The 15396-nt window shown below is 39.0% G+C and overlaps 1 protein-coding gene across 1 annotated transcript in view; it reads right to left on the reverse strand.

The window, feature by feature from the left end:
- Positions 1-15396, reverse strand: part of me2 (malic enzyme 2, NAD(+)-dependent, mitochondrial) — a 99298-nt gene that overhangs the window by 55040 nt on the left and 28862 nt on the right. The window contains exons 5-9 of the mRNA XM_072574281.1: positions 14877-14952; positions 13234-13395; positions 10164-10267; positions 7361-7470; positions 1279-1376 (exon numbers count right to left, since the gene is read on the reverse strand). Coding sequence (XP_072430382.1) covers positions 1279-1376; positions 7361-7470; positions 10164-10267; positions 13234-13395; positions 14877-14952 — 550 coding nt within the window. The remainder of the gene's footprint in view (positions 1-1278; positions 1377-7360; positions 7471-10163; positions 10268-13233; positions 13396-14876; positions 14953-15396) is intronic.

Genomic DNA, 15396 nt, shown 5'->3' on the forward strand with positions numbered 1-15396 from the left:
AAAGACTGTCTATTTATCCTATCCATGCCCGTCAAATTTTGTAAACCCCTATAAAGGTCACCCCTCAGCCTCCGATGCTCCAGGGAAAACAGCCCCAGCCTGTTCAGCCTCGTCCTGTAGCTCAAATCCTCCAACCCAGGCAACATCCTTATAAATCTTTTCTGAACCCCTTCAAGTTTCACAACGTCATTCCGATAGGAAGACCAGAATTGCACGCAATAGTCCAACAGTGGCCTAACCAATGTCCTGTACAGCTGCAACATGACCTCCCAGCTCCTGTACTCAATACTCTGACCAATAAAAGAAAGCATACCAAATACCTTCTTCACTATCCTATCTACCCGCAACTCCACTTTCAAGGAGCTATCAACCTGCACTCCAAGGTCCCCAAGACCTTACCATTAAGTTCCAGGGAAACCTCGCTTAATATAAATAATGGGGCCTATGGGAAAAATGGGTTTAGGGGCAGACCAAAAAAAAATCAAATACTCACGATTGGTCAAAAATGAAGTCTAACAAAATATAGCACAGGTATAAAATTATATTTATTAACAAAAAGTAAATTTAACATGTTACATTAAAAATTGCAAGAAAGCTGCTCTCTGTACAGTACCTCTGACATCAACACATGCGCAGAACAGCGTGGACATTGATGCACGCGCAGATCAAAGCACGCTAACAGACGCTCGAATTGTGAATAGATGTAAGCATTCTAGAAAATACTGTTCCCCAATTCTTCAGCGACATTATAGCCAAATTGCATTGCCAAAACAAGTGTTATTCCAGAAGTATCTGTATATAGTCTTTAACTTCTGAATTTAGAATTAAGAAAAAAAAAGTCAGCTGTTCACTGTAGGCTCTGAAAAGCGAGTTTAAAAAGATTCGCCTTTCCTGAATCTAATGACCACAAGACCTTAATGTTAAAACAATAATGCTCCTACATTACTACACATCTTGCACCTTAGCATGCACCACCAAGGTAACTCGTGGAAACAGCATAGCAACCCATAATGACAACTTCAAATGTGGCACTTATGGCAAAGCCTGTCTCTCGAAGATTTAACTTCAGTTGTCAGAAAAGGTCTGCCATATGAAGATAACCTATCAGAATTAGATTTATTTGTTGTGTGTCCTCATCCTTCATTGATGAAGGATGTCAGCTAACATGTAAATTGACATTCTGTTTCACTCTCAGTTACCTCAAGGTCACTCACCTACATAAATTGTTGCATTGTCTTCACTTCTGAAAGCATGTTAAAGGGAAAGAAATAAACTCACCTCCCCAGCTCCTAGGAACAAAAACTTGTGATCCCCAAGTGGTTTGTTAATCACTCTCTGGGCTGACAACAGTCCCGCCAGTGCTACTGCTGCTGTGCCTGTGTATTACAAAAGCAACACTAGGTGGCAAACATTGACTACATAAAGCAAAGCAAGACAAGTTTAAAATCAGCTTCAAAGAACACTGGATCTACTGGTTACTTTAAATTAAAAATCAATTATAGATTTATTTTGCTTAAATAGGTGTGATTGCAAATAAAATGATACAGAATTTAGATTTTATGGCCCAAATCTTCCCAACATTGCACCCTCTTTCCGTATCTTGTTCATATAAAAAATCTACCCTCTTGCCTTCTGCCAACGATAGAAGATCCCGATGGACTCAGTTGGGCAGGAAACTTCACACATTCGTGAATGATATCAGCAAATCCACACCTGCGTTTTGCTGTACTAGCTGTCATATTCTAATATGTTTACTAATGCTTTTTGATATCAAAACAGCTTTTCAGCTTGTGGATGAATGGGTGAATGGCGGGCTAAACTCAGTAATGAAACCATACCCAAATCAGGGTCCAATGGTATTGCTGATCCAAGGAGCAGGAAAGATCTGATGGAAAGGGTCTAGCTTGAAACATTAATAAATTCATATTGGCCACGGTGGGATCAGGTAAGATCACACCTGTGATATTACTTTATTGTTTATTGTTCCAACATTCTTCACAATTAAATAATTTCTATAACCTTAGACTCTGCCTTCAAAATAACCTTTACAGGACCATAAGATATAAGAGGAGTTAGCCGTTTGGCCCCAAAGTCTGGCCTGACATTCAGTAAGATCATGGCTGATCTAGCATTCCTCACAGCTGCTTACCTGCCCTTTCCCATAACCTTTGATTCGACAAATGATTAAGAATCTACGCAGCCTTAATCATACAGAAGGATTCTGTCCTCACAGCTCTCTGTGGCAAGAAGTTCCAAAGACACTCAGCTTCTTCTTTCGCATCTCAGTCTTAAATTAGCACCTCTTTATTCGAAGACTATGCCCTCTGGTACTATTCTCTCAGCATTTATCCTGTCAAGTTCCTTAAGAATCCTCTATATTTCAATGAGATCACTTTTCATTCTTCTAAACTCCAATCAACACAATCCACAACCTGTTCAGCCATTGCTCGTTAGGCAATCCCGCCGTACTAGGGATCATCATTACTAGTCTGCCTTTTCATCCAGAAATTTCTTAATTTATCAGAATATTTATTGAATTTGTGCTGACCTGGCGACACTAACCCAATAGTCTTGAACTTTATGACATTTCAAGTTCTCATCCACATACATTTTAAAAGGTGGCAAGATTTCCTGCCACCACTATCCTCCCAAGCAGTCCATTCCAGACTTCCACCACCTTCTGGGTGAAAAAAGGTTTAACCTCAAACCCTCTCTAAACCAACTGCTCTTCACCTTAAAATAATGTCCACTCACTACTGTCCCAACTCGAGGGAACTACTCCTTCTATCCATGCCCCTCAATCTGATATACTTCAATTAGATGTCCCCTTACTCTGCTCTGCTCTAATAAAACAACGCAAGTTTACCCAGCCTCTCTCCATTGCAAAAAAGATCCACCTAGACATCATGGTAAAATCTCCTCTGCACCCTCCAGTGCAATTTCATCTTTCCTATTGTGTCGTGATCAATAGTGCACAGAGTTCTCCAGCTATGGCTTAAACATCATTTTCAGCAGTTCCAACATGACCGTCCTACTCCTGTAAATCTTCACCATGACTGATAACCTCGTTAATAAAGGCAATTGTTGCATATTCCGTCTTAAACACATTATTAACCTGTCTGGCCGTCTTCAGGGATGGCAAATGGAGTTTAATATAAATCAGTGTGAGGTCTTGCATTTTGGAAAGTCAAATCAAAATAGGAGTTTCATGGTGAATGGTAGGGCCTTAAGGAGCGTGGTGGAACAGTGGGACCTTGGAGTTCAGGTGCACAGTTCTCTCAAAGTGGAAACACAGGTAGTCAGGACAGTGAAGGAGGCTTTTGACACACTGGGCTTCATCAGTCAGGGCACTGAGTATAGAAATGGGAAGCTATGTTGAGGTTGTAAGGACATTGGTGATGCCATACTTGGAGTATTGTGTTCAGTTTTGGTCACCTTGCTATAGGAAGGATGTTAAACTGGAGCAAGTGGAGAATAAATCTATAAGGATGTTGCCTGGACACAATGGTCTGAGTTATAGGGAGGGGTTGGACAAACTAGGACCTTTGTTTAGAACAAATGAAACTGAGGTGGGACCTTATAGAAGTGTATAAGGTCAGGACAGGCATAGATAAAGTGAATGCACTCAGTCTTTTTCCCAGGGTTGGGAATCGTGGACTAGAGGGCATTGGTTAGAGGGGAAAAAATAAAAGGGAACCTGAGGGGCATTTTTTTTTTTTAAAAACACAGAGGGTGGTACATATATGGAAGGAGCTGCTGGTAGAAGTTGTTGAAGCAGGTATATTAGCAACATTTAAAAGGCACTTGGACAAATAGGAATGGCTTAGAAGCATATAGCCCAAGTCCAGGGAAATGGTGTTAGCATTGGTGGACATTTTGGACGGCAGTGACCAGTTTGGGCTAAAGGGCCTGTCTCAGTGTTGTTGGACTCTACTGATCTACCCAATCTATTTTTCACACCTAGTTACCAAAGACCTCCTTCTTTACTGTTAACCATCTGGCCAATCTACAGGTCATTCCAAATTTACTTACCAACCCTCTCTGTCTCCACTACCACTCACACCCACCACCCCCACCCTCCGCCTCCCCTTGGGAGATCAGCTGAAGATTACCTTTCTTCCCTAAAACTACATTTCTCACCCATTCCCATCCATGAAAATGGTGGCACAATGGTTACCAAAACAGCTTCACAGCGCCAGCACCTGGCTTCTATTCCAGTGCTTTGGGTGCAGCAAACCCCACACAATTTCCCCATGTCTGAGGGTTTAAGCAGAGTGCGTCAGTTTAAAGATGTGCAGAATAAATAGTTTGACCATGCTAAATTGCCTAGTATTGTCTAGAAATGTGCAGGCAAGGTGGGTTTGCCATGGTAAATGCAGGGTTAAAGGGATCGGGCAGGGGGTGGGGCTGTGGGTTGATCTTCAGACGGTCAGTGCAGATTCGATGAGCCAAATGACTTCTTTCCACACTGTAGGGATTCTGCGTTTCAATGATCTATAACCTTCATTCCCTCTCCAAAAGTTGCATATGTTGCCATTTTGGATAAAGAGTGGAGCTGGTGAAAGCACAGCTGGTCAAGCAGCATCAGAGGAGAAGGGGAATTAGTGTTTCATCAGGAAGTTCCAACCTGAAACGTCCCGTCTCTGATGCTGTTTGACCTGCTGTGCTTTTTCTAGCTCCAATCTTTATCCACTCTGACTCTAGTATCTGCACATGTAACTCTACGTTATTTCCCCAAAGTGTGTTCATCCTTCTTGGACTTCAATTTTGGAATTCTTCCAAAAAATGTTTCAAGCCTAACATATTACCAAAATGGCTTCTCCCAAAGGTACATATGATACCTTAGTTCGTTGCAACATTTGATTGTTATGAAAAATCATTACCATGAATTATATATGGATATATTAAACATTTAAGTACGTTTGTATCTTTCACCTAAAAAGCAATGGCCAAGAATGAAAATTCAAGATCCATTCTGAAGAAGGGCCACTGGACCTGAAACATTAACATTGATTTCTCTCTCTCCACGCATGCTGACTTTTTCCAGCTATTTCAATTTTTGTATGTATGTTCAGTGTTTCTCTCAAATTCCTATGTGGATTACACAATGTTTTGAGGGAATCAAATCAGTCTTACCCATAAAGTAACAAAGGAACTTCAGACAGTGGCAGTTCAAGTGTACAGATTTGACTGAAAGAACAGAACTGTGATCTCTTGTGGATTGTATTAAAGGTTGTGCGTAATGGGAGTTGAAAAGCCATTCTGGGCTGAGGATATGTTTTGTTTCCAGAAAGACAAAACAGGGTTAAAAACAAGAAAAATCACCTGGCTTCTGTGTGCTACATTGTTGTCACGTTAGTGTACTAGCTTGCAGTTCAGCTCCACTCACTATGAAGCGTCACAGCTCACAGCTTCCACTATACATCACTGTGTGCTTGGATAAAAAAAAATAAAGTTTTCCTCTGATTACTGAAAACAAGGAATCAATCTGGCCAACTGTTGAAAGAATATGAACAAACTCTTATCAGTTAAATGCTAAACCAAGAATCTCCAAACTACTGCTCAACTGTCAAAGTCAGTGCTATCAGAATCACTGATCTTAACAGCCTGATGACCTTTCAACCCTCTGCTTGACAAGAATTTACCTTTGCCTTAAATACATTGAAGGTTTCTGCCTTCACCAATGTTTCAGGGAGAGAATTCCAAAGACTCATGACCAAAATATTTTGCCAAGTCTTTTATAAATGAGTGACTACTAATTTTTAAAGTAATAGCAGTTCGAGATTATGCAATAACAGGAAACACCCTTTAGGAAAAAGTGAGGACTGCAGGTGCTGGAAACCAGAGTTGCTCTGCTGCTCTATTCCTGATGAAGGGCTTTTGCCCAAAACGTACTACTCAGATGCTGCCTGACCTGCTGCGCTTTTCCAGCACCACACTGATCTAAACTCAGGAAACACCCTTTGCACATCTACCTTATCAATATGCTTCAGAATTTTGTGTTTCAATCTTCTGAACTCCAAGACACTATCCTAAAACAGTGACACTATCCTAAAACAGTGTCAATTTCAATAAGTCTGCTGACAACACAGCTCTTCAGTTTGATGTCATGTGACTTTCACAGGTCCAGAATCAATGTTGAGGACACAGGGGGCAGCTTCCTCTGTGCTACCACCTTTACTGTGCTTGCCCTCCCAGTGGAACATTGATGTTGTGTGCAACATTGTGTGCAAGGTAGAATTCTGAGATTATGACTGTCGGGCTGTTGCTCAACTAGTCTGAGAGACAGCTCTGCCAAATTGGGTGCTAACAGGACAACAACTGTACAGGCTGACTTGGCAGTTGTTTCTGGTGGCGAGGATGATGCCAAGTAGTCTGTCTGGTTTCATTCATTTTAGCAGTCAATACAACTGCAAGGCTCACTAGGCCATTTCAGAAGGCTGTTGAGAATCAGCCGCATTATTGCGGGTCTGGAATCACTTATAGGCCCCCCCAGTTTTCCTTCCTGAAAAAGGAGATTAGTGAGCCAGATAGGTTTTTTTGTGACAATTGACAATCATTTTTATTGAATTCAAATTTCACCATCTGCTGTCATGGGATTCAAACTCTATTTCACATAACATTAAATATGTTTCTGGATTGCAAGTCCAGTGACTCCCACTAGGTCATCACTCCCCACTTGCAACCTATAGTTCTCTTCCAATTCCATTTCTTTGTGCATTTACTATTGGAAGCCTCTCCCAAGTCAATTATATCTATACTTTCAAGTACACAAAGTTTGGCTCTTGCCCTTCGCCATGATACTTTTACAGCTATCATTCTGTTCAATTATTCTCTAGTCCCTTGTTTTGAATGCCACTGTCCCCAACAAAAATCACTATCCCTATCAAATATCCTGACCATTCAACCTTAGACTGTAAATTAGGATACTTCCAACTACAAGGGATGTTAACATCCCTTGGGTAAAACTAGTTCATTGGGATGCTAGTCAAAATATTTTCCTTCAATTCTCAATTATTTGATACCATCATTTTAACATTTTATTGTACCAACACTGACCCCAAAACCTGTAATCTATACATTCCATAGAACATTTCTCATCAGCATTTTACATTTACAGAAGAACTTTGATTAATGGACAGGGAGTAGTTTGCTCAGATAATTGAATGCTGAATAACATAATTGAACAAACCATCGGGATCTTGTTCGGATAATTGAGGTTCTTCTGTACATCATTATCTCGTGTTTGTCACTTGTGTCGGTGTTTATGGTTCAGTTATGTGCATGTTGAAGTTTGAGAGGTTAGCTATTTTAAGATTAAAAAACAGTTTACAGTTGTCAGGATCGTGCTCGAACTTACCTTGAATATCATCATTAAACGTACAATATTTATTTTGATATTTCCTCAAAAATCTGAAGGCATTTTGATTCCCAAAATCTTCAAATTGAATAAGGGTATTGCGACCATACCTGCATTTAAATGAAAAAAAAAACAATACATTTGTAGACAGCTAGATTCTGTCAGTCAAAGCATAAAGCTGCAAAAACAATTAAGATTATTTTATATCTGTTCAACTGCAAAATATTCAGTTTTATCTGAAGATATCTGGTTCAATCCTTGGTTGGTGCACAGTTGGTATATCTCCATAAACAACATAGTAAAATTGACTGTTATTCTCCCATACGGCTACAAAGTGGTCTGTATCAATCCTAGATTAAAGACATCTAAACGATGATATCTACACTCACTAGCCTGACTAAAGTGCAAAGAGTGGTCATTTAAAAAGCATGATGGAAAGGAACAAAACTTGGAAGAAAAATAAACTATTTAGAATCACAGCTGGATATGTATTAAATGAGAGATTAAGAAATAAAAGGATCAGCAAACATCTAAGATAAGTGATTGCAATTCTTTTTCTGGATCTGGTTGGATCATTAAAATTTTAGTCATAGGTAGTCAAAGGGAGATGGATACTGAACTTCAGCTTAGTTTACCCAGTGTATCATTAGAAAATTAATATAGATTGCATCGATTGTACTCTCTATGATATAAGCTTATTTGGTTAAACTGCTTAATATTTGGTAGCCCCATGTAAATTTTTATAAAAATGATCATTGGTTTAAATCTTGTTTGAGTTGTATTAGCAAAGATCTTGGTTCTTAAAAATTTTTCCCTTCTTACTGAAGTGCTTAGAACCCTCATCAGCCTCCTACAATGATACAACTAAAATGAAGAACTGTCCAAGATAGAAACCATTAGTGTGTGTGTGTGTGTGTGTGTGTGTCTTTTATTAGTTAAGAAATTTCTTTGTAGGAACAGGAGTTGAAGGGTTGGGCATGGCAGGTTTGGAGGGGTAAGAGGTTGATAACTTCACTGTTCTTGGAAATCACCATAGGGATGCAACGCCATGAAAGACTGGTCAGCGGCACTAGTGTGTGGTAGTTTTTATACTTCAGTCTAATCAATGTCATCCTATTGGAGTAGATTAATAGTCTTTGAAAACTGCTAAAACATGCAATAACTGGATATCAATTTCACTTAGCTGATAGCTTCCAATGGTGAAACAAAGATAAAACTATATACCAGAATACCCAGGCTGCACAATTCATACAAACTCAAGAATTAAAAGGAGCAGGCTATGTGAGATGATCATTGAGTCACAGAATGGTTACAGAAAGAGGTTAACCTGTGCCAGTGCCAATTAGTTTTAACAGCAGTTTAACAAGTCCATCTTACCTATGTCCAAAGCCCTGCAGAAACTTTTCTTTCACTTAATTATCCAATTTCCACCATTCAAAATCACAGCATCCACTCAATAGGGAAAGCCTATAGAATCTTAACCCTTTTAGTTAAGAGAAACATAGTTGCATTCCCATTGGCAAGCAATCCTTTCTCGGATAAGCAGACCAGAACTGGTCATGATATTTCAGGAACGACCTCAGCAATCCACTTAAAACTGCAAGTGAAAGGTACCATTAATTTTCCCAATTGTTTGCCAAACCTGCATCTCAACTGTCAATTATGCACATCCATCTCTCCGAATACTTCCAAGTACCTCATTATTTAAATTAGTAGTTTTCTACTTGTTCACCCAGAGTTTAAACTGTACTGAATTTTCTCCATAGTTTATTTCATCTCCCATATTATTTGCACTCACAAACTATCTGCATTACTGTCCAGTATATTTGAATCCGTAAAACCTAGTTACTTGAGAAAGTATCACCTTTTAAGGTGAAGTAGGTGTTGAAGATAAAGGGAAACTCCCATAGAACATCAATCAATGGCCATCATAGCAATTCTATTAATGGCCCTTGTTAAGTTAAGATCTTACTGACTCAATATTAAGACCATAAGATATTGGTCAAATTCTGTTTGTTTCAGCCCATCAGGTCTGCTCCACCATTCAATTATTGCTGACATGTTCCTTAATCCCATTCTCCCGCCTTCTCCCTGTAACCCTTGACCCCCTTAATAATCAAGAATTGCATATGGTACAAACAAACACAGAAATTATTGGAGAAACTAGTTAATGCTTTAAGTCCAGTGATCCTTCTTCAGAACTTGCATATATTGCTCCATTTTACATGGAAGAGAGATGGGCACCTGTGTGGAAAGCTGACTAAGAAGCAAGCTGCAATTTTCATTTTGGCAATAATTCAGTGTTCACTTGTGTTATATAATTTTAATAAAATTACAAATAAGTTTAATAAAATTAAGTTCTCAGTTCTATTATAGTGTGAAATTAACAAATTGTGGGACAATATTAAAAAAAGATTTGTGATTACAGATCTCATTTCTTTGAATTGTAGAATCCGACACTGCAAACGAAAAGCCATTCAGCCCATCAAACCTGCATGGACCCTTTGAAGAGTATTCTACCCAGACCCAGGGAGAAAAGCTCCACACAGTTTCCCAAGTTTAGAAACAAACCCAGGTCCCACCACTGTGCCACGTATCCTCCACAGCTCTATTAAGTGTTAGCTGACCCAAAATACAAAACTCAGTTTGGCTCCCAACAAGACCATAACATTTAACATAAATGCCAATGCCTGGACCAAAATACAGAGGATAAATGCTTCACAATAATTTTCCCTTTAAGGTTTATTTTCCTTGTGAAATTAAGTCTCTACACAAAAGCCAGTCAGAAGGCAGATTTACTAACTTGTTTACAATTGCTTCCATAAATTCATCAATAAGTTCATCATAATGCTGTGAACGGTCTCTCTTCTGGTAAAGACCCATGTAAAAAGGATCTTTCAATAGCATCTGCAAAGAGGAAAATATATCACATTTGAGCAACGGGAAGATGTATTCTGGAGCACATCGCACATATTTTATGGAACAGGCACAAAATTACTCAATTAAATAATGCAGCTTTAATTAAAAAAGTAATGAGCATTACTTCCATTCTCAACGAAACTAGAAATGACAGCCTCTACAAAGCGAATTCACTCTCCACTTTTGTCACACCTTTCAGCCAGGACAGAGCTCAAGAAAATGAGCAAAGGAGGCAGGAGTGCAATAGAAATACACACATATAGAGATATATATATAGCCATTCAGAATTTTACCATAATGTTTTTTGGGGATGGTGAGGAGTGGATAATTGTTGGAAAGTGGCAAAACAGCAATTAAAAGAATTAACATCACAGAACTGATAGTATAGTGAGAGAAGAGTGACACTGCCCTCTACAGCAAGAAGAGCATTCAAGAGACAGTATCATCTGCCAATTGCCAAGGGTGGAGACCTCTGCTCAGGGTGGGAGAGGGAATTGAAGTGGTAGGGGGAAGACCCAGTGAATGATGCTGATGAGGTGGAGTCAGAAGTTGATGAATGAGACAACATAAGCAAAGATGTTCTGCATAGGCACTATGAGAAGCTAGGCAACAAAATAAGAAGTTCATTGATAATTGTGTCTGCAGTATTACCTGACTAACATGCAAATTGGCAAAGGGCAACTAAAACTGTAGAAATCAATGCATGGCCAAATGACTGGTATGGTAGATATAAAGTCCAGTGTATGGAACACAGAAGAAAGTGGGAGCTATACTATTGGAAAAGTAGAGATAACAAATGTGAGTAAGTCACTAAAATGAAACCAATAATCAGACTGTAACAGGAAAAGGTAAGAACATAAATCAGTGAATCAGCAGACAGGGTGAGAAGTTACAAAATAATAAAAAAGGACAAATCTTGAATGCTACATGCATATTCTTAAATCAGATGAACTGATGGAGCAAACTGAAATAAAGTAGATCAGATAGCTGCTACAGGTACATGGTTGCAGGATGACTGACTGAGACCTGTATACTGAAAGGAAGAACATTTAGGAAGGACAAAAAGCTAGGATAAAAGGTTGAGTAATGACTCTTAATAATGGGTAGTATTAATTAATGGATACTGGCACAATAGAGAGGAGATTCAAGTTTGGGTGGAGATGAGAAACAATAATGGCCAAAAATCACTTGTAAGGAAAAGATAATGGGAGTTTATCAGAAAAGTATAGGAGTAGTCATGGGATATTTTCACTTACCTACAGACAGGAAAAAAAATTAGATGAACAAATGTTTTTAGGTTAGTGTCTTTAAGACCTATACATTCCAGATCCAACTGTGGCTGATTGGACTGATACAGTGCAATAAGATGGGACTAATGAGTGACCTTGCAGTAAAAGCTGACTTTAGGTCGCAGTGATTGTAAAATGATTGTGCATTCAATCTGAGGGAGAAAAGACTAGGGCCAAGTCTAGCATTTTAAATTTAAATAAGGGCAATATTGGGGGCATGAAAATTGAGTAGCAAGACTAAACTAGCAAGTTAGGCTAAGGGATAGCTCAAATAGAAATGCAGATGTGGTAGACATTTAATATCATATTTCAGAATACACACAATCAATACATTTCAAATGAGAAAGAAAATTTCTAAAAGGGGAGAGGGAGTGGAACGATCTAGTAGTTTTCATTCCACATTGGTACCAACAACATTGATCAGATGTGATGTTGGGCTGAGAAGTGACAGGTGGAGTTTAATTGAGATATATGTGAGGTGATGCACTTTGGCAAGGCAGATCAAGGCAGGACTTGTACATTTAATGGTAAGGTCCTGGGGAGTATTGCTGAACAAAGACTTTGGAATACAGGTTCATAGTTCCTTGAAAGTAAAGTCACAAGTAGACAGGGTACTGAAGGTGGTGTTTGGTATCTCAGTTAGGCCACTTTTGGAATACTGCATTCAGTTCTGGTCTCCCTGCTATAGGAAGGATGTTGTGAAACTTGAAAGGGTTCAGAAAAGATTTACAAGGATGATGCCAGGGTTGGCAGGTTTGAGCTATAGGGACAGGCTGAATAGGCTGGGAGGCTGAGGGCTGACCTTATAGAAAGTTATAAAATCATGAGGGGGCATGGTGAATAGTCAAGGTCTTTTCCCCAGGGTAGGGGATTTCAAAACTAGAGGGCATAGGTTTAAAGTGAGAGGGGAAAGATAGAAAAGGGACCTAAGGAGCAACGTTTTCACACAGAAGGTGGTATGTGTATAAAATGGGCTGCCAGAGGACGTGGAGGTGGCTGGTACAACTACAACATTTAAAAGGCACCTGGATCAGTACACGAATAGGAAGGGCTTAGAGGGGATATGGGCCAGATGCTGGCAATGGGATTAGATTAATTTAGGATATTAAATTGGCGTGGATGAGTTGGACCAAAGGGTCTATTTCCACGCTGTACATCTTTATGACTCTGTGACGCTGACAGACTAGAAAGCAGGCTTTGCTGAAAGATTTTAAACAGTTAGGAGCTAAATTAAAAAGCAGAGGTTATCTCTTGATTAATATCTGAGCCATAGGCAAACTGGCATAGGTTAAATAAGGTCAAGGGGTTACATGAAGATTGGGGAGGGTGGGATGGGGATATGACACTAGGACTCAGATAGAAGGGAGCTATTCTGCTGGGATGGGCCTCACTTGAAACTTGGAACTAGCCTTCTGGTGAATTGAATAATTTATGATAATGGAGGGTTGAGAGGGGAAATGTGGAGATTTGCAAATCAAGAGTACGCGGAAGCACATGGGACCCATGTCTTGGATTGAAAGTCTGTGTTTAAAAATTTAAAGCATTATTAAATAAAATGCATTGTTTAAAATTTGATTTTGAGGAATCAAGCGAAGTGTCATTTAGTCCAGTAGTATATCTTATGCAAATATATAAATGTACAATTAGAATAATTTATACAGTTACCTCATTGTCAGTGCCCACATCAATACAAACAGGAAGACAACTATGGGGATCAATTCCAGCACAAGTTGTATATAGGCACATCTTTCCAACTGGTATCCCCATCCCATAAACACCTAGATCGCCAAGTCCCAATATCCGTTCTCCATCTGTTACAACTACAGCCTAGGATAAGAAATAAAATTAAACAAGTTACAATCCTGTACAAGGAATCTCTTCTACATGCCTTCAAATCAAAGTCTTTGACATTTATGAATAATGTAACAGGTAAATTATTGTGTGAGCTGAATTTGACTTCCCATATTTCTGGACACCTGAGCTACATTTAGTTACAAGTATAGGCAAAACTTGCAAATGCAAAGGAGGCAACAGTATTGGAATATTCTACAACAATATAGCAGCATTCTAGCAATCTAGAATGCAGAGCAGCAGCAGAAGGATACAAAACAAACTGATTATATATAATGTCCTTCCTGTAGCACAGATTATTGAACTTGAGATAAATTTAAACATGAAGGAGAGCAAAGACATTAGCATTAGCACATACATAATAACAAGCACCTCAATAGTCCTTATCTCCCACTTTCAGATATACAGTTTTGAGTAGGACACCATGCTGAGCAATAATTTGAACATCAGCAACTTCAAGATCAGGTGCAACACAATGGCAATCTCAGTTTCCAAGAAACTTACATTGCTGCATTACATTTCCTTTTTGTTTACAACCCTAGCAGCTGTATGTTTGCCCTCAAAAAACCGTATCTTTCCTTTTTTTTTCCCAGTCAGCCTTTGTACTGATTCTTCATCTTTTGTGACTTCAATTTCCAGCCCTGCTCCATCTATCTACCAACACACAAAACTCTCATTTCTTCCTCCTTATAAACTGTTCTACAAACATTTAAATCCATGCTGGACAATGACTGTTCCCATGCTTTCCAAGACTGAGAAAGATTTCCATATCCTACGTTCCGCCCCCCCCCCCACCCCACCCATATTGAATGGCGGTGCAGGCTCGAAGGGCTGAATGGCCTACTCCTGCATCTATTGTCTATTGTCTATTGTCTAATCTACTCCTACTCCCACTGCTGACAATCTTCTATGCCTCTAGATTAACGTTAGGAAAGACAAACCCATTTCTTCCGACCATGCCACTTGTTCCTTGTTCTGACCAAAGACTCAACTCTCTGTCCAGATCAAAAGAACTACTGTATTCTCTCTCCCAACTTAATGTGCATCTTTCAAGTATAGCCCTTCCAAACAGAGAACACAGATTTGACTGCATCATGCGGGGCAAAACAAAAATGCCATCCATCCTAAGACCCATGGTTCTGGCTTCATTTATACAATTCCAAAACAATTTGAAATCAGCAAAACATTCCTGATCAGTTAGACTGAGTTAGCACTTCATTTCTTAAGCTGAAGATGAGGAGTCTCAAGAACTGGGAACCAGGAAGAAAATAAGGACTCTAATTGATATAAGTTCCTCATCTATTATTTAAGGAAATATCTAATTCCCTCAACTTGGATTCTGTCCAGTAATAAATGCCCAAGAGATATCAGGCAAAAAATATTACTGCAGCGTTCAAACATTAAAATGCACCAGACATACTACCAGCTGTAACTTTAATATACTATTTATTATTTACCTTTACATTTGTATCTGGCCAGTTGTCAAGAATTGATCTAACATGACCTTTGTCCATGATGGAAATAAACACGCCCCTGTGGTAATGTGAAAGAAAAATGAACATACAAAAATTATTTTTGAAAAGATGCCAAGTTGTTTTGTCGTACAAACTTGGATATTGCTGAAAAATGAAATCTGTTTTTCAATCAAAACAATTTACAAGAAATGCCAAAGGGAAAACAATAATTATATTGAGTGAGTGGACAGTGCTAAATTGGTTGGCAATTGTGTGCCGATTCGAAGAGTATTGCAATGGACAATGCAGTTAATGATAGCTGACAGTTAACAGCCAAGCTTTGTTTAAATTTTAATTAAGGCCAATTTACTGATTTGTGAAGGCATTCGCCTGAGAAATGAACTAGAAACTGGCAGTTACCTATTTTTTTTGATTTGAAATTGTGTGCATATGTTTGTTATGCCTACAAAGACCAGGGCACTATGTATAGCTTCCAGTAAATAGAAGTGCAACATTTTGCAAG

This window comes from Chiloscyllium punctatum, chromosome 1, assembly GCF_047496795.1.
Source record: "Chiloscyllium punctatum isolate Juve2018m chromosome 1, sChiPun1.3, whole genome shotgun sequence".
Taxonomy (NCBI): Eukaryota; Metazoa; Chordata; class Chondrichthyes; order Orectolobiformes; family Hemiscylliidae; genus Chiloscyllium; species Chiloscyllium punctatum.